Below are 20,191 nucleotides of genomic sequence, written 5' to 3'. Positions count from 1 at the left end.
TATATACACAAATGTTGAGCAATTCGAAAAGCACCAGGCTGTCCAGTAGCATTCCTGGATGCAAAAATGGAGCAGTACTTTCAAAATTCTGAGGGAAATTGTTTTTGTTTGTTTGTTTCTTTTCTTTTTTTTTTTTTTTTTTGAGATGGAATATTCCTCTGTCACTCAGGCTGGAGTGCAATGGTATGATCTTGGCTCATTGCAACCTCCACCTCCCAGGCTGAAGTAATTCTCCAGCTTCAGCCTCCCTAGTAGCTGGGACTACAGGCCATCATGCCCAGCTAATTTTTGTATTTTTAGCAGAGATGGGGTTTCACCATGTTGGCCAGCCTGGTCTCAAACTCCTGACCTCAAGTGATCCACCCCCTTGGCCTCCCAAAGTGCTGGAATTACAGGCGTGAGCCACTGTGCCTGGCGTTGGATCTTCCTTTTTTTTTTTTTTTTTTTTTTGAGACGGAGTCTCGCTCTGTAGCCCAGGCTGGAGTGCAGTGGCCGGATCTCAGCTCACTGCAAGCTCCGCCTCCCGGGTTCACGCCATTCTCCTGCCTCAGCCTCCCGAGTAGCTGGGACTACAGGCGCTGCCACCTCGCCCGGCTATTTTTTGTATTTCTTAGTAGAGACGGGGTTTCACCGTGTTAGCCAGGATGGTCTCGATCTCCTGACCTCGTGATCCGCCCATCTCGGCCTCCCAAAGTGCTGGGATTACAGGCTTGAGCCACCGCGCCCGGCCTTGGATCTTCCTTTTTAATGTTCAGTGTCCCCTGCCTCCTGCCAGAAATTATTTTTCAACCTAGAAGTACATATTCAACCAACGTGTCAATCAACTATGAAGACAACATACAGATATATTTAGACATATAGTTATATAATCAAAAGCTGATACCTGCCTTGTAGAACAATTAAAAAACAATCCCTGCCTGTGGCGTGAAATAAAAAGTTGGGGAGGAGGGAACCTGCTCTAGATTAAAATAACAATTTCTGAATAATTTTCAGAGTCTGAATAAAACAAACCAATTAAAAAAATCTTTTTGGAGATAATTTGAATATGAAAGTATTAGGAATATTAGATGAAACCAAGGGGCTTAGTCTTAGTTTACTTTGTTTGTTTGTTTGTTTATTTTTTGAGACAGAGTCTCTCTGTCACCCAGCCTGGAGTGCAGTGGCTAGATCTCGGCTCACTGCAGCCTCAGACACCTGGGCTCAAGTGAACCTCCTACCTCAGCCTCCCAAGTAGCTGGGACTACAGGCACATGCCACTGTGCCTGGCTAATTTTGGCATTTTCTATAGAGATGGTGGTGGGAGGTTTCTCCATGTTGTCCAGGCTGGTGTTGAACTCTGGGCTTATTGGATCCTCCTGCCTCAGTCTCCCAAAGTGTTAGGATTACAGATGTGAGGTCCCTGCATCTGAACTTAGTCTAATTTTTAAGTATGATGGTGAAATATATAAGAAAATGTCTATATTTTTAGAGATGCTTAGTGAAGTATTCAGAATATTCAGAAATGAAATTGTGTGATGTCTGGGATACGCCTTAAAATAGTTGACAAAAAAAAATAGGAGGATAGGTTAAACAGCTGTGGCAATAGTTGAATCTGAATCATGGGTACATGGAGGTTCATTGTACTATTCTTTTTTTTGCATAAGTTTGAAGTTTTTCATCATTAAAAAACTTTTTAAGTGTCACCCAGCCACTAATTTAGCAACTTTCCTAAAATGTTAACTTGGGAAGCTAAACATAGATATCTGGCTTGCTGCCTATGGTGCTTTCACAGAATGGAACACTGTGTAGCCATTAAAAGTATACAGCAGCCGGGCATGGTTGTCATACCTGTAACCCCAGCACTTTTTTTTTTTTTTGAGATGGAGTCTCGCTGTGTCACCCAGGCTGGAGTGCAGTGGCACTGTCTCAGCTCATTGCAACCACCACCTCCCAGGTTCAAGTGATTCTCCTACCTCAGCCTCCCAAGTAGCTGGGATTACAGGCGCCTGCCACCACACTGGCTATTTTTGTATTTTTAGTAGAGACAGAGTTTCACCATGTTGTCCAGGCTGGTCTTGAACTCCAGATCCCAGGTGATCCACCCGGCTCGACCTCCCAAAGTGCTGGGATTACAGGCATAACTCACCACACCTGGCCAATCCAAGCACATTGGGAGGCTCAAGGTGGGAGGATCGCTTGAGTCTGGGATTTTGAGACCAGCCTGGGCAACATGCAACATAGTGAGACCTCATCTCTTAAGAAAAAAAAAAATTAATATAATTTTTTAAAAATTAAAAAAGGTACGAGGCAGATCTACCTAGAATGAAGTAGATTAATTTCCATGAGATATTGTTTAGTACAGAAAGCTAGGCTCAGAACACTGTGTGTATTCACTACCTGCTGTGTAATAAAAGTGGCTAGGGGACAGAATGTTTCTGCAATTGTCTTTCTTCTGTGTTAACAACTTTTCCTCTCTCAGTGGATTGTCCACCACAGCATACAGATACGTTAGACTATATCCCATCTTGAGAAAACAAAGCCAACTCTCCTGATTCCTGCCTACCTCCAGGCACTCTATTTTTTTGGCTCCCCATTATAGTGAAACTCTTGAAATCATTTATTTTCATTGTCATTGCCTCCTCTCCTTCCATTTTCTCTTGAACCCATCGCTCTTGATGCATCCTCGTCATGCCACCAAACAGTTCTCTGAAGTTCACCAGTGGCTCCCACATTACTGAATTCAGTGGTCCACTATTATTTGACATGGTTTATCACTTCTCCATTCTTGAAACTGTTTTCGCTCAGCTGTGGACACCCCATGATACTTCTACTTGCTGATTGTTCCTTCTGAGTCTTATTTGTAGGACCTCTTCTCTCGCTCTGTCTGCTTCTGTCAACTGTCTTAACTTCTTAGTTGATCTCCTCTTGTTTTGTGGCCTCAAACACCCGTATATGTTGATGATGCTCAAATTTTCTTCTCAGCCAAAACCTGCTACCAAAACTCTAGGTGCATATTGATGTGGCTGTTTGCTTGCATGTGCACAGAATATTAGACTTCCCCAGTTGGAAATCTGATGGTCACCTCAAGCTAAATATGCCCCCAGCTAAACTCCTGAGGTTAGCTCAGATTTCCTCCTTCCAAAATCTTTCCCATTTCAGATAATAGCATGTGTCTTTCCAGTGCTCGCCAGAGACCTTTGGTGTCACTCTGGACTCTGCCTTCTCCCCCTACCCCTGCCAAATTCCATATCTAGTCAGCAAATACTGTCTACTCTATCTTCAAAATGTATCCCATCCCATTACTTCTATAGAGGTGCTGAATGATTGGGCCCCCATTGCACCTACACCCTCTGTACTGCCATCCACTGCACCTACCACCTGTTGCACCTACACCCTCTGCACCTACATCCACTGCACCTACACCTTCTGCACCTACATCCACTGCACCTACACCCTCTGCACCTACACCATCTGTACCTACATCCACTGCACCTACACCCTCTGCACCTACACCATCTGCACCTACATCCACTGCACCTATACCTTCTACACCTACATCCACTGCACCTACACCCTCTGCACCTACACCCTCTGCACCTACACCATCTGCACCTACATCCACTGCATCTATACCCTCTGCACCTACATCCACTGCACCTACACCCTCTGCAGTTACCACTTGCTGCACCTACACCCTCTGCACCTATACCGTCTCCATCTACACCATCTGCACCTACATCCACTGCACCCATACCCTCTGCACCTACACCATCTGCACCTACATCCACTGCACCTATACCCTCTGCACCTACATCCACTGCACCTACACCCTCTGCAGTTACCACTTGCTGCACCTACACCCTCTGCACCTGCACCGTCAGCATCTACACCATCTGCACCTACACCATCTGCACCTACATGCACTGCACCCATACCCTCTGCACCTACACCATCTATCTGCACCTATATCCACTGCACCTACACCCTCTGCAGTTACCACTTGCTGCACCTACACCCTCTGCACCTACACCGTCTGCATCTATACCATCTGCACCTACATCCACTGCACCCATATCCTCTGCACCTACACCATCTGCACCTACATCCACTGCACCTACACCTTCTGCACCTATATCCACTGCACCTACACCATCTGCACCTACATCCACTGCACCTACACCCTCTGCACCTACACTTTCTGCACCTACATCCACTGCACCTACACCCTCTGCACCTATACCGTCTGCACCTATACCATCTGCACCTACATCCACTGTACCCACACCCTCTGCACCTACACCCTCTGCACCTACATCCACTGCACCTACACCCTCTGCACTTACCACTTGCTGCACCTACATCCAATGCACCTACATCCACTGCACTTACATCTACTGCACCTACACCCTCTGCACCTACCACCTGCTGCACCTACACCCTCTGCACCTACCATACCTTCTTGTTCATGCCACTTAGCCATGCTTCCTCCATGTTACTCACACACACCAAGTATGTTCCCCCTCTGTCCCCTTGTGCTGGAATATTGGACTATAGATAACCACATGGCTGTTTCTCTCACTTTTTAAATATCTCTGCTCAAATATAACCTTATCAGGCCAGGCACAGTGGCTCACACCTGTAATCCCAGCACTTTGGGAGGCCAAGGTGGGAGGATAGCTTGAGGCCAAGGATTTGAGACCAGCCTAGGCAACAGAGTGAGACCACATCACTACAAATATTTTTATATATATATATTTTAGTTTAATGGTGCACATCCGTAGTCCCAGCTATTTGGAGAGCTAAGGTGGGAGGATTGCTTGAGCCCAGGAGTTTAAGGCTGCAGAGAAGTACAGTCACACCACTGCACACAGCCTGGGCAGTGAGTGGAGTGAGACAGACCCTGTCTCAAAAAAAAAAAAGAAAAAGAGGGCCGGGTACAGTGGCTCATGCCTATAATCTCAGCATTTTGGGAGGCTAAAACAGGAAGATCACTTGAAGCCAGGAGTTCAAGACCAGCCTGGGCAACAAAGTGAGGCCCTGTCTCTATTTAAAAAAAAAAAAAATTACCATTAGCCAGTTGCTGAGGTAGAAGGATCACTTCAGTCACTTCAGTCCAGGAGTCCAAGGCTGTAGTGAGCCAGGATTACACCACTGTATTCCAGCCTGGGTAACAAAGCAAGACCCTATCTCTCAAAAAAAAAAAAATCACCTTACCAGAAAGACTTTTCTGTACGAAATATTTCATGTAAAACAAAAGACCATTCTATATGAAATATTTTGTATAAAATAAATCCTCTCTATCCTCTTTGCCCTGCTTTAGTTTTCTTCTTACTACTCATTTATTTGCTTTTTTATTGACTGTCTCCCCTGCTTAGAATGTCAGCTCCAGCACCAAAGGGATTTTTGTTTCTCTCTCTCTCTCTTTTTTTTTTGAGACGGGATTTCGCTATGTTGCCCCAGCTAGCCTTGAACTACTGGACTCAAGTAGTCCAGCCTGCCTTGGCTTCCCAAAGTGCTGTGGCTGTAGATATGAGCCACCGTGCCCTCTGGTGCTAGAATAGTACCCAGCACACAGTAGATGCTTATTAAATGTTTGCTAAATGAATGAATGGATGAAACATCACAAGAGACTGGAGGCATTGGTTTCCCTGGGGAAGGGAACTGGTTGGGGCAAGACTTAACTTGCCACCATTGATCTTTTCATGTGTTTTTAAAGTTTAACAATGGGCTCTTTAGAAAAATTAACTTTTAAAAAAGGAATTTTTTATAAAAAGGAGAACTTGTTTAACAGCATTGAATTCTGCTGGAGAAGTCAAGGTCAGACTGAAAGAGGCCTTTTGAATTATAATATGGAGGCCGTTGCAGTGCTAACAAGAGCTGTTTTGGGGAATAATAGGAGTGGCAACCAGATGGAATTGGTTGAGGGTAAGGTAGGGAGGATAAGATGGAGAACAATAGATCTTTCTCTCCAGGGGTTTGATGTGAAAACAGGAGAGAAATTGGAAGGGGATGATGGAATGGACTGTGGGAACATTGAAATATTTTAATCTCATCTTTAAAAATTTAAGTTATTGAATAGATTTTAAAAAGTCACCTGTTTCTAAATTCACAAATGATAGGGCTTAGCCATAGACCTCCTGTGATTGGCTGGGCCAAACCAGGCAAAAAACTTTATGAAATGATGCTTTGGATGAAATGTTTCATAGAGTTCTAGCCCTGAAATTCTCTACTGAGTTATGATTAATCTTGGTTTCTAAATAATATAGATACTTGTCACATAGATGTGGCTAATAATAATTACTGGAAGGAATTAGATTTGCTGGGAATTATGATTTCACTCCGATACTTAGGAGTACTGATAAGTGCTCACTTCAGCAGCACAGACATCCAAATTGGAAAGATACAGAAAAGATTAGCATGGCCTATAAGAAAAGAAAAAAGAAGACCAGTCTGAGCATCAAAGTGAGACCTCATCTCTCCAAAAAATAAAAAAAAAATTAGCCAGGTGTGGTGGTGCACTATAGTCCCAGCTACTTAGGGGGCTGAGGCAGGGGGATTGCTTGAGCCCAGAAGGTCAAGACTGTAGTGAGCTATGATTGCGCCACTGCACTCCAGCCTGGGTGACAGAGTGAGACCCTGTCTCCCCAGCACCACAAAAAAAAGAAAGAAAACTAAGTACTGATAACTTTCTCTTCAAGGTTGGTAATAGCTATGTTGTTTTAATTAAAAATATTTTTAAGGCCGGGCGCGGTGGCTCAAGCCTGTAATCCCAGCACTTTGGGAGGCCGAGACGGGCGGATCACGAGGTCAGGAGATCGAGACCATCCTGGCTAACACAATGAAACCCCGTCTCCACTAAAAATACAAAAAAATTAGCCGGGCGTGGTGGCGGCGCCTGTAGTCCCAGCTACTCGGGAGGCTGAGGCAGGAGAATGGCGGGAACCCGGGAGGCGGAGCTTGCAGTGAGCTGAGATCGCGCCACTGCACTCCAGCCTGGGCGACAGAGTGAGACTCCGCCTCAAAAAAAAAAAAAAAAAAAAAAAAAAAAAAAATTTTTAACATGATATTCACAGTTATACAACTCAGAAGGTACAAAAGTCTGTCACCTACTCTGCTTCCTAGCCCAGTTTCCCTCAGAGGCAAGTGAGGTTGGCATTTTCTTCTATATCCTTCCACAGACTGAGCACATACAAACAAATGCATGTATATATTTTGTTTTTCCTTTTCTGTTTTTTACACAAATGGTGATTTATTATACACATTCTTCTGTACCTTGCTCTATTATTGAAGTAAAATTCTACTTTAAAGCAAGATGGATTGATTGATTGATTTTGAGATAGAATCTTGTTCTGTCACCCAGGCTGGAGTACAGTGGCACGATCTCAGCTCACTGCAACCTCTGTCTCCCAGGTTCAATAAATCCTCCTGCCTCAGCCTCCCGAGTAGCTGAGATTACAGGTGCAAGCCACCACCACCACGCCCAGCTAATTTTTTTTTTTTTGAGACGGAGTCTTGCTCTGTTGCCCAGGCTGGAGTGCAATGGTGCAATCTCGGCTCACCACAACCTCCGCCTCCCTGGTTCAAGTGATTCTCCTGCCTCAGCCTCCTGAGTAGCTGGGATTACAGGTGCCACCACCAAGCCCAGCTAACTTTTGTATTTTTAATAGAGACAGGATTTCACCATGTTGGTCAGGCTGGTCTCAAACTCCTGACCTCAAGTGATCCACCCACCCCAGCCTCCCAAAGTGCTGGGATTATAGGCGTGAGCCACTGCGCCTGGCCCTCATTGGATATTTGAATTCCCTCAATAACATCCCTCATGAAAGATTTTTTAAATTTTTTTATTTTTTACACAGAGTTTCGCATTATTGCCCGGGCTGGAGTGCAGTGGTGTGATCTTGGCTCACTGCAACCTCTGCCTCCTAGGTTCAAACAATTCTCCTGCCTCAGCCTCCCTAGTAGCTGGGATTACAGGTGCCCGCCACCACCCCTGGCTAATTTTTTGTAATTTTAGTAGAGACGGGGTTTCACTATGTTGGCCAGGCTGGTCTTAAACTCCTGACCTTGTGATCTGCCCGCCTCGGTCTCCCAAAGTGCTGGGATTATAGTATAGGTGTGAGCCCCCGCGCCCGGCCAAAAGATTTTTTCCTGGCATTTTTATTTTGTGGCATGCTAGTAATCCTAATCCACTGTATACAAATGGAAGCTTCTCATCCAGCCTTACTGACGTGAGTTCTGGGCACTTCATGCAGTAGCCTCAAGTTTAAGTAGCTATGTCTTCACATATTCATTCATCTCCTACATTACAAAGGGCCTTCTACATGCGAGGTAGTATCCTAGGAGCTGGTGATACAGTATAGAAAAGACAGTGAGATATCTGTCCTCATGGAGCTTACATTCTAGTGGAAGAGACAGAAGCACAGTTTCAAGCAGTGGTAACTATTAAAAAGGAAGATGAAGTAAAGCAATAAAAAAATGATTTAGTGTGTGTTTGGTATAGGACTAATCTAGGTAATGATCAGGGGAGCCTCTCTAAGGAGGTGGTATTTGCATTGACACCTGAATAAAATAAAGGAATGAGCCATGTAAAGATCTGGCAGAAGAACATTACAGACAGGAAATGGCATGTGCAGAGGCCCCTGAGATAGGCATGAGGTTGGCATGTTGAGGAAGAACAAGAAGTCTGTGTGTCTCAAGTGGAGTGACGAGAGTGAGTAAAGGCAGATGAAGTTGGAGAGGTAGCCAGGGCCATATCTTATAGGGCCTTGCAAAGTATTGGGATTTTATTCTAAGTGATATGGGAGACTCCTGGAAAGTGTTGAGCAGGAAGATGATGGGATCTTGTTTTAAAGGTTCATTGTAGGTTTGGGGTAAAGAATAAAGCCAGAAGAGATTTAAAGAGACAAACCAAATGTATATAATGTCTAGGTTGTATCTTGTTTGGTTCCTGAATCAAACAGACCAACTGCCAACTGTAAAAAGTATTTTTTTTCCTTTTTTCTTTTTTTTTTTTTTTTGAGATGGAGTGACGCTCTGTCGCCCAGGCTGGAGTGCAGTGGCGCAATCTCAGCTCACTGCAAGCTCAGCCTCCCGGGTTCACGCCATTCTCCTGCTTCAGCCTCCCAAGTAGCTGGGACTATAGGCACCCACCACCACGCCTGGCTAATTTTTTGTATTTTTAGTAGAGACGGGGTTTCACTGTGTTAGCCAGGATGGTCTTGATTTCCTGACCTCGCGATCTGCCCGCCTCACCCTCCCAAAGTGCTGCAGGTGTGAGCCACCATGCCCGGCTCTTTTTTCTTTTTTTTAAAGATGGGGTCTCACTATGTTGCCTAGGTTGTCCTTGAACTCCTGGGCTCAAGTGACCCTCCCACCTCAGCCTCCCAAAGTGCTAGGATTACAGACTTGAGCCACTGCACCTGGCCTGTAAAAAGTATTTTTGAGAAAATTGGGGAAATTGAATTATGGACTCAATATTAGATGATGTCAAGAATTATTGCTAATAATAAGTGTGATTACATTGTAGTTATTAAAGAAAATATCTATATTTTATAGTGATATACACTGAAATATGTGGGGGTGAAATGACAATGCCTGGGAGAGATGAAGCAAATATGTCAAAATCTTGATAACTGTTGTATCTAGAGTGGATATTACTTATTAGATAATATCTAATTACACTTAGATAATATCTAAGTGGATATTACTAGTTCTTTTTGTGTATATTTTAGTATTAAGAAAAATTTTGTAATGAAACGTTTTTTAAAAGAATGTACCTTGCGAGAAGGGGGCAAGAATGGGATTAGTAGGAAGCTATTGCCACAGACCAGGTGAAAGATAATAATGTGTTGGACTGAAGGTGAAGTAATGATGGAGGTGGTAAAAAGTGAACAGATTCAGGATATATTCTTTTAAAAATTGGTGACAAATCCTTTTATTGATCCCAGTGGTATCATGCAGCATCCAAAACTATCTGTGATTTGTTTCTTTTTTTTTGTCCTTTTTCTGAGATAGAATTTCGCTCTTGTTGCTCAGGCTGGAGTGCAATGGTGAGATCTTGGCTCACCACAGCCTTCACCTACCGGGTTCAAATGATTCCCCTGCCTCAGCCTCCTGAGTAGCTGGGACTACAGGCATGCGCCACCATGCCCAGCTAATTTTTGTATTTTTAGTAGAGACAGGGTTTCACCATGTTGGTCAGGCTTGTCTCAAACTCCCGACTTCATGGGATCTGTCCTTCTCAGCCTCCCAAAATGTTATTATTACAAGTGTGAGCCACCGCATCCGGCCTGATTTCTTTATTATATTTTATTATTATTATTATTATTTGAGACAGAGTGTTGCTCTTTTGCCCAGGCTGGAGTGGAGTGGTGTGATCACAGTTCACTGCAGCCTAGAACCTTGCAGGCTCAAGCGATCTTCTCACCTCCGCCTCCCTCACAGCTGGGACCACCGGCACCTGCCACCATGACCAGCTAATTAAAAAAATTATTTTCTAGAGCCTATGATTGATTGATTGATTGATTTTTTTTTTTTTTGAGACTAGCTCTCACTCTGTCACTCAGGCTGGAGTGCAGTGGTGTGATGATGGCTTACTGTAGCCTCAGCCTCCTGGGCTCAAGTGTTCCTCTCACCTAGCCTCCCAAGTAGCCGGGACCACAGGCACATGCCACCTTGCTGGGCTAATTCTGGTGTTTTTTGTAGAGATGGGGTTTCACCATGTTGCTCAGGTTGGTCTCAAACTCCTGAGCTCAAGCAATCCACCAGCCTCGGCCTCTCAAAGTGCTGGGATTAAGGGCGTGAGCCACTGTGCCCGGCCTGATTTCTTTAAATGCTAGAACTTAAAACATTAACTGATTATCCCCTTAAAAAGAAAGAATAGGCCGGGTGTGGTGGCTTATGCCTATAATCCCAGCACTTTGGAAGGCCGAGGCGGGAGGATTACCTAAGGTCAGAAGTTCAAGACCAGCCTGGCCAACATGGTGAAACCCTGTCTCTACTAAAAATACAAAAATTAGCCAGGTATGTTGGCACATGCCTGTATTCCCACCTACTCGGGAGGCTGAGGCAGGAGAACTGCTTGAGCCCGGGAGACGGAGGTTGCAGTGAGCCAAGATCATGCCACTGTACTCCATCCAGCCTGGCCGACAGAGCGAGACTGTCTCAAAAAACAAAAACAAAGCAAAAACAAAGAATAATGGTAGCTTTTCTTATTTATAGTTTTCTTTCTTCCCCCCACCAAGATTTCCAAGAGTAACCATAAATTAGTTTTATCATTAGAAAAAAAAAACCTAAACATTAAAAAAATTCTTGGAACACCATCTGTATTCCTCCATAATGTCACTTTTTCCTAAAACAATCAGCTTAGTTTAATCTATTATACCAAATAGATCTCTTGGTACCTAAGACTCAGGGAAAACTAATGGATTGAAATGACTAAGATCAGAGAGCAGAATCTAACTAGCCATGCTTACCTCTCAAAATGATATCTTGTTAACTAAGCATGGAATTAGATAACTAATTGTTATAAAAGGCAGACTATAGAAATCTATTTAGGCCAGCCTGGGCAACATAGTGAGACCCCGTTTCTACAAAAAAAATTTTTTTAATTAGCCAGGTGTGGAGGTTCACACCTGTAGTCTCAGCTACTAAGTAGCATGAGGTGGGAGGATAATTTGAGCCCTGGAGGTCAAGGCTGCAGTGAGCCATGATCATGCCACTGCACTCCAGCTTGGGTGACACACCAAGATCCTGTCTCAAGAAGAAAAGAAAAAGAAGAGAAGAGAAGACATATATTTAGGAATATGATGTAACAAAATGGAATGTCGAGATTATCCTGCTTAACTAACAAACTATTATTAATATAAAATGACCTCTAACATTTGGATCACAGAATTTCTCTGACTTTTATGGTATTTCAGTTATCTACTTTTACTCAATGAACAATCCCCAAGCTAAGTAACTTCAAGCAACAGTGATTTATAGGTTGATGGGGCTCAGCTGGGTGGTGGTTCTGCTCTGCGTGGTGAAGCTGAAGTCACATCTGCAGCCTCATTCAACTGGGAGCTTAGCTTGGGCTGTGCCATTGAAGATGGCCTCTTATCCTCTAGGGCCTCTCTCCACTTGGCACCTAATATTCAGTAACCTATGCTGAAGCTCTTGACATCATGGAGGCTAGTTTTCAGGAAGGAGCTTTTCAAGAGGACAAGTGGGTATCAAGCCTCTGCTTGTATCATGCTTTCTTTTTTTGATATATTGTGTCTCTCTGTGGCCCAGGCTGGAGTGTAGTGGTGCTACTATCTTGTCTCACTCACTACAAATTCCCTGCTTTGGGCTCAAACATTCCTCCCACCTCAGCCCCCTGAGTAGCTGGGACTACAGGCTCATGCCACCATGCCCAGCTAATTTTTGTATTTTTTGTGTAGACTGAGTTTTGCCATGTTGCCCAGGCTGATCTTGAACTTTTAGGCTCAAGCAATCCACCTGCCTCAACTTCCCAAAGTGCTGGGATTACAGGCATGAGCCATCGCCCCCTGCTGCATCTTTTTTTTGTTTGTTTTTGAGGCAGAGTCTTGCTCTGTCACCCAGGCTGGAGTGCAGTGGTGTGATCTCGGCTCGCTGCAGCCTTTGCCTCCTGGGTTCAAGTGGTTCTCCTGCCTTGGTAACTAGAATTGCAGGTGCAAACCACCATACCTGGCTAATTTTGTATTTTTAGTAGAGATGGGGTTTCACCATATTGGCCAGGCTGGTCTCAAACTCCTGGCCTCAAGTGATCCACCTGCTTCGGCCTCCCAAAGTGCTGGGATTATAGGCATGAGCCATCGTGCCTGGCCAGCAACTTGCTTTCTAATGTGGGGAAAAAAAAAGGCATATGACCAAGTCCAGACTCAGTGTGGGATGGGGACTATACAAGGGCATAAATACAAGGATGCATCATTCATTAGGGGCCACCAATGTGACAGTCTACCCACCTGGAGCAACAGGCGTTCTGAAACTCTAGACACAGAATTCTGGCCTTTAAGACTACAAAATAGCTGAGGCATGGAATCTTTCTGCCTGATTTGGCTACTTCTACTCTGGATGCATTCCTGCTTGAGAATCTTCTATAACTCTTTTTTTCTTTTTTTAGAGAATGGGGTCTCACTGTGGTCTCTAACTCCTGGGCTCAAGCTGTTCTCCTGCTTCTGCCTCTCTACCTACTGGGATTACAAGTGTGAGCCACTGCGCCCGGCCTATAACTCTTTTTTACCTTTTCAAGCCTCTTTTGAAAAAATATCCTCACATCTGTTTTGTTCTGAGTGGTCTTTTGCTCCCATGTACTCTGTATAAACTGCAGTTTTTAAAGTGGTTAGATTTAGTGACAATTTTACTGCTATTTTTCTCTCCTCATGTAACTTCCTAAAGATATTGTCAGTGTAGTAATGGACACACTAGGTGTCTTTCCCCCCTTCTCCCTAAGGGTTTGTTATTTCCTTCCAGTTATGATCCAGATTACTAAGCTACCCTTCCTTCATTCTGTATTAATTGAGGGCCTATACTATATTGCCGTATCTGGGTAGCCCAGTAAATAAGCTTTTGTTTTCATGGAGCTTATATTAGAGTATGGGAAGTGGGACAGTACAGAAGTAAACAACAAGAATGAAATAATTTCAGCTAGTGATAAATGCTGGGGAGAAAATTAAAGAGGATAATGTGAGAGGGAGTGCCCGGGGTAGAGATGGGGAGCTCCTTTAGCTTGCAGGGCACATAAGGCCTTTGTAAAGAAAGACATTTGAGCTGAGACCTGAATGATAAGAAGCCATCCATCCTGACAGGGTGACCAACTATCCCAGTTTGCTTGAGACTGAGGGATTGCTCAGGACATGGAACTTTTGGTGCTGAAACCTGCAGTTCCAGGCAAACTGCAACAGATGGGTAGCACAAGAAGAGGGAATAGCAAGTACCAAGGCCCAGCATTAGGAGGAAGCATGGTATTTTGGAGGTGTGACAGAAGGCGAGTGTGGCTAAAAATGTGGTGAGAAAGGGTTGAGTTGAGGCAGATGTTGCTGAGGAGGTCAGCAGTCATTGGCCCTTGTGAAGCCCTGTCAGTAATTTGAATTTTATCATAAGTGTGTTGGAAAACCACTGCAGGGTTTTAAATGAGGGAAGACGTGGTTTTACTTTTTTTTTTTTGGCGGGGTGGGGTGGGATAGGATCTCCCTCTGTTGCCCAGGCTGGAGTGCAGTGGTGCAATCATGGTTCACTGCAGCCTCGACTTCCTGGGCTCAGGCGATCCTCCTGCCTCAGCCTCCCTTGCAGCAGGGACTACAGGCGTATGCCACTGCCTTTGGATAATTTTTGTGTGTGTGTATATGTGTGTGTGTGTGTGTTTGAGACAGGCTGGTCTCAATCTGTGTTGCCCAGGCTGGTCTCGAACTCCTGGGCTTAAGCGATCTTCCCTTCTTGGCCTCCCAAAGTGCTGGGATTACAAGTGTGAGCCACTGTGCCTGGCTTTATTTACATTTTTAAATGATCACTGGCTATGCAGAGAGTAAACCATTGGGGTGCCCGTGGAAGTGGGAAGACAGGTTGGGAGACTGGTCTAATCATCTCTCTTGAGATGATATTGACTTGGACCAGAGTGGTTGCCAGGAAGGAACCTGGGCTGCTTCTCACTCCTCCCAGCTCTTCCTCTCCTTCCTAAATCAGCAGCTTCTTACCCTGAAGAGTGTCTTTGCTGAAGTAGGGATTTCCAGCAGATTTACCATTTTGTAGCAAACTTCAGCCCTAGTTGTATCACACAGGTGCTTTATCAGTTTTTCTTTGCAGTATTTTCATAGTACTCAAATACAATAATATAGCGTTTTGTTTGTTTTTAAAGTATCTATTGATTTTCTCATAGGGCCAGATTGGGTAATGCTTTTGAATGCCAAGCTTAAAGGGATTGATTTTTATCTTGGATGCTTTTGAAGGAGTATATTTAGAATTGCGCGACATAAATAGAGCTATGCTTGCTAAAAGTTAATCTAGTAGGAGAGTTGGGGTAAGACAATGAAGTAAGAGGTGGATGTGTTGAATTTTAGGTGACAGGAGGCTGTTCAAGTAGAAATGTCGGTGGGGAGGGTGAGGGGCAGTTAGAAAAGTAGAACTAGATCTTAGTAGCAAGGTTGGGTCTGTAAATAGAAATGTGGGAGTCACCATAGAGAGGCGGAGTTGGATTTGGGGGAGGGCCCTCATCTGTTTATTCAGCAAGCAATTGAGTATTCATTGAATGCCTCCTAAGTGCTGGGGATGTTAAGGTGAACAAGGCAGGTGGATCCCTGTTCTCAGGAAGTTGGCATTCATTGGGGTATGTTAAAGTAGAAGGGCAAACAATAAATGACTTCATGAGTAAAATAATTTCAGAGAGTAGTAAATGCTGTGTAGATAATGAAACAGCATGATGTGCTGTGGCTTGGGGATGCTGGGGAAGAATCTTTTTTAGATTGGCAACCAGGGCAGGCCTCTTTGGGTAGGTAACATTTAACTGAGACCTGAATGATAGGAAAGAGCCAGCCTCTGGAAGTTCTAGGGATAGAGCATTCCAGATGAAGGTCTTGGACACCAGGGCTAGGTCTAATCTTGGGAAAGGTCCCATTTAAGCAAATGAAGATGTTGACCAGCAAAGAGAGACAGGAAGGAAAGCAGGGACTGTGCTGGCTTCACTCACCAGCACAGTGAGCACTTTACACAGAGGTAAGTGTTCATGTTAAAAAGAAACAAACCAGGCTGGGCATGGTAGCTCACGCCTGTAATTCCAGCACTTTGAGAAGCTGAGGCAGGCAGATTGCTTGAGCCCAGGAGTTCAAGACCAGCCTGGGCAACATGGCAAAACCCTGTCTCTACAAAAAACATTAATACAAAAATTAGCCAGTTGTGGTGGCGCATGCCTGTGGTCCCAGCTACTTGAGAGGATGGGGTGCGAGAACCATCTGAGCCTGGGGAGATTGAGGGTTCAGTGAGCTGTGATCACGCCACTACACTCTAGCCTGAGTGACAGAACAAGACTCTGTCTCAAAAAAAAAAAAAAAGAAACCAGGATTGTGTTCTGCCACCAACACTAAGGAATCAGAATCCCAAGAAGGATGGCAGTGATGGCACGACCTGCAAGAAAGTCGAGGAAAAGGTCACTGGTTTTGGGGTTAGGTCACTGGTGAACCATTGAGATTGCCGACTCATTAGAGGGTGCTGAATTCAGAGACCACCAACTGCAAAGGGTTAAAAAGCAGGGAATGGGGAAATAGAAGCAGCATTTTTGGACTCTGTAACAAATCTTTTTCTTTGTCATTTGTGAACATATCTTAAAAGACTCCCCCACTAAGTACACCCACCTTTGGGAATCTTTCCTGGCTGTGCTCCTGAGTTTACTCACTTTCTCTTGCCCCTTCTGTGTTACCAACCTTTCCCTGTTCTCTCCTCTTTTGCTTTCCCTTTGCTTCTGAAGATTTGCCATTTTGCACTCCCATTCCCTTTTATCTCCACACCCTACAACTGCAAGCCAGTCCTGCCTGTCTTTGCTGGTGGGGGCCTGGTTCTTGGATCTAGAAAGGGGCCATGACAGATTTGACAAAAGGGATGATATTTCGATGGGCCACCAAGGTTTTGTTTAAGACCTGTGAATATTTGAAAACAGAGAAGGAAGTCAATGGAGAGGGAGGCACTAATGATGAAGAGGCAGAGGGGAGCACAGGACATGAGGCAGAAGTGGAAGGGTTCATCTTCATTAATATGAGGTGAAATCCTTTTTCCTCTGAATTAAGACGAAGGAAATAATACATGAGGCTGGGTCCCAAGATTCTTAAGTTGAAAGAGACGTGAGTAGGAGAAGCTTATGGTAAGTGGTCTGGATCTTTTTAGCAATACGGAAAGCCAGGTGGAATAAAAAAAAAAAAAAAAAAAGAAGAAGAAAGAAGAAAACCAGGTGGTCTGCTAAAAGTTAAGCTCAGAATTGGTGAAGGAATTTTGGAGTCACCACTCCAAAGATTTTTCTGGGGAATAACCAAGTGGTGAATGAAAGAACCATAAAGCACCAGCAAAGATCCAGTTGAAGTTGATGTGTATTTTTAGCAAAATCTGCCTTTGTCCAGGCTTGCTCTGCCAGGGCCTGAGCAGCTGGTGCTAATGTTAACTGCTGTTAATAAAGAGTTTGGATTTTAGCCACTGAAGATATTTTGAGACATTATCCTCGTAGTTGTCCTTAACAGTAAATCAAAGACTGATTGATTTGTTTTCCTCTCGTTTGACTTCAACCTGTCAGAGGCATGTAATTAGTAAGTGCTGCCTGTGGAATCCAGTATAAGGAATTTTAATCAACAACTTTTCATAGACTTATTAAACATTATAGCTATTATGAAAAGTGAAAGCTCTCAAACTTATCATAGTCTCTTTTGTTTGTAGTAGTTTCTATAGCGCATTTAAGTTGTAAGGTGTACATCTACTCAGGTGCAGTTTTTGAAATATTTTTGATTTACTCACAATAATATCCTCAAGTAGAAATTTGCTGACAAAATGGAAACAGATATCATTTTAGGACCTCCTTTTTTTCTATATTAGGTTGAAAATGGTGTATTTGTAGCCAACCCTCTTCAGGAACGCACAATTCTAATGAGAAAAGAGGGCGAATCTGCAAAAAGCATTAATGAGATGCTTCTAAGTAGACTTTCTCGGTATAGAGCCTCCCCGTCAGCAACCCTTGCTGCCCTGACTGGTTCCACCATCTCCAACACACTAAAAGAGGATCAAGCAGGTATGTTACTCTGTGCTTCCCAGATCTGTTTCCTTGTATAGCTCTGTTCAGCTACGTCTTATTGTGCACTTCCTCCATGCTGTGCAAAGCCCTTTCCTTTGCATAGTTGACCTTATTTGGTCTTCCAGTCATTGTCCAGCTTTTTATTCCAAGCCAATACATGTTGTAGGCTATGGACATAAATTCATATGAACCTGTAGGAATGCAAAACAACCCCATGTTAAACTATAAACATCTTATCATCGTCACCATTCGTATAAATTAGTTGATTTCATATTTCACATATGCTTTGTGAATGTGAAAACCTGAAAGTTAGCATCATCTTCCCTAAATACAGTCTTGACCAAGCAAATAACAGAAAAGCCTTCTACAGTAGATATTTTGTTTTTTAGAATTTATCATTTAGTTTTTGTAACTTAATGTTTTAAAATAGATAATACATGTACAGAATTTGAAAGTCAAAATAATGTAAAAAGGTATATGCGGCCGGGCGCGGTGGCTCACGCCTGTAATCCCAGCACTTTGGGAGGCCGAGGCGGGCGGATCACAAGGTCAGGAGATCGAGACCACGGTGAAACCCCGTCTCTACTAAAAATACAAAAAAATTAGCCGGGCGCGGTTGTGGGCGCCTGTAGTCCCAGCTACTCGGGAGGCTGAGGCAGGAGAATGGCGTGAACCTGGGAGGCGGAGCTTGCAGTGAGCCGAGATCGCGCCACTGCACTCCAGCCTGGGTGACAGAGCCAGACTCCGTCTCAAAAAAAAAAAAAAAAAAAAAAAAAGGTATATGCGGAGAAGTCTTATTCTCACCACGTTGGTAAATTTTATATTCTGCCCCCACCCTACCCCACCACAGGTAACTATATTTATTAGTTTTCATTTATCCTTCCAGTGTTTATGCAAGCATAATTAAAGATGAATTTATATGTTCATAATTTCTGCCTTTTCTTAATAAAAGGTAGTATACTATATACACTATTCTGCACTTTTAAAGTAGGAATTCTTAACCAGGATACACCTTTAAGGGAATGTGTTTAATAACATGTTATTAAACATACTCCCTCAAAGTTTTAGATATCATTTTATATGTATCTGTCATAATTTTCATCAGATTTTCAGAGTCGTCTATGACCCCCCAAAACATTAAGAACCATTATTCCGTGGAGTTTATAGATTACATACCAAATATTTGGATTAATAACAAACTATGAACTGTAGTAAAAGATAAAGCTAGAAAAAGATACCATATGTAGAAAACTGCATCTGAATTAATAGGCATTTGATGAATTCAGTGTAATTTTATGCTTTATTTTTATAGTTAGAAATGCTAGGAAGAGAAAATATTTATGGTTAATTTGTTATGAGACTACCAAATTAAATACTTATTAGTCCATATTAGAATTTAAGGACAGTATTTTATTTTCACAGGCTTCTATTGTATCAAAGATAAGTGGCAAAATTGTTAATAGTTTTTGTGATTTGGGTAAGTGGATAATTCCAGCTGTAGAAGATACTTTCTAGAGGATAGTCTTTTATGTTTCTGTTTTTGTTGTTACCTAAATAAACGTTTTCATGACAAGCTGAAGGCCTGATCTGGGTTTGTCCCTTGGGAGAAAAGGAAATCTTACCCTAAACAATGGAAATACTAAAGGAATGCTTATTGAAAATATGTATAATATCAAAACAAGACCTCAGAAAGCAAGGATATATTTAGAATTTGGTAGAAATGTGCACGCTTTAGTAGCACGTATACTGGAATTGGTAGAAACTGGTATCTATATTCTAAACATGTGGTCTCATTGTACTTTTTTTTTTTTTTTTTTAAGAGATGAGGTCTTGCTATGTTGCCCGGGCTGGTCTCAAACTCTTGGGCTCAAGCAGTCTGTGGATTCTTTAACATGATGTTGCTACATTAAAAATTCATCAGTTATAAACCAAGAAACTTTTCAAAAGTAAGCGAACATACAAGGTGTCTATACGTTTTTGGCCAGGCGCAGTGGCTTACGCCTGTAATCCCAGCATTTTGGGAGGCCGAGGCGGGTGGATCACCTGAGGTCAGGAGTTCAAGACCAGCCTGGCCAACATGGTGAAACCCCATCTCTACTAAAAATACAAAAATTAGCCGGTCTTGATGGCGGGCACCTGTAATCTCAGCTGCTTGGGAGGCTGAGGCAGAATTGCTGGAACCCAGGAAGCAGAGGTTGCAGTGAGCCGAGATGGCGCCATTGTACTGCAGCCCAGGCCGACAATGGTGAGACTCAATTTTGAGACTCAGTCTCAAAAAATAAAAAATAGAAAAGTTTTTATTCCGTTATAAACTAATACCTATTACCATGTTAGTAAGGGTATGTCTATTAAAAACATCTTGGTGAAAATGTTATACTCACAAAGTTGCTAATTTTCCAGTTATTGCTGTCTTGAGGTTTCTTACCTGTGGAAATTTATCTTCTT

At 43.3% G+C, this 20,191-nt stretch overlaps 1 protein-coding gene across 8 annotated transcripts in view; it reads left to right on the top strand.

Annotated features, from left to right (window-relative positions):
- Window positions 1-20,191, top strand: part of HECTD4 (HECT domain E3 ubiquitin protein ligase 4) — a 228,744-nt gene that overhangs the window by 85,093 nt on the left and 123,460 nt on the right. For all 8 annotated transcript variants that reach the window (XM_028829925.2, XM_028829923.2, XM_028829924.2 and 5 more), the window contains exon 8: window positions 17,551-17,743. In XM_028829925.2, the coding sequence (XP_028685758.1) occupies window positions 17,551-17,743 (193 nt within the window). The remainder of the gene's footprint in view (window positions 1-17,550; window positions 17,744-20,191) is intronic.

Source organism: Macaca mulatta, chromosome 11 (assembly GCF_049350105.2).
Source record: "Macaca mulatta isolate MMU2019108-1 chromosome 11, T2T-MMU8v2.0, whole genome shotgun sequence".
Lineage (NCBI taxonomy): Eukaryota > Metazoa > Chordata > Mammalia > Primates > Cercopithecidae > Macaca > Macaca mulatta.
This window is presented reverse-complemented; position numbering and strand designations above follow the sequence as displayed.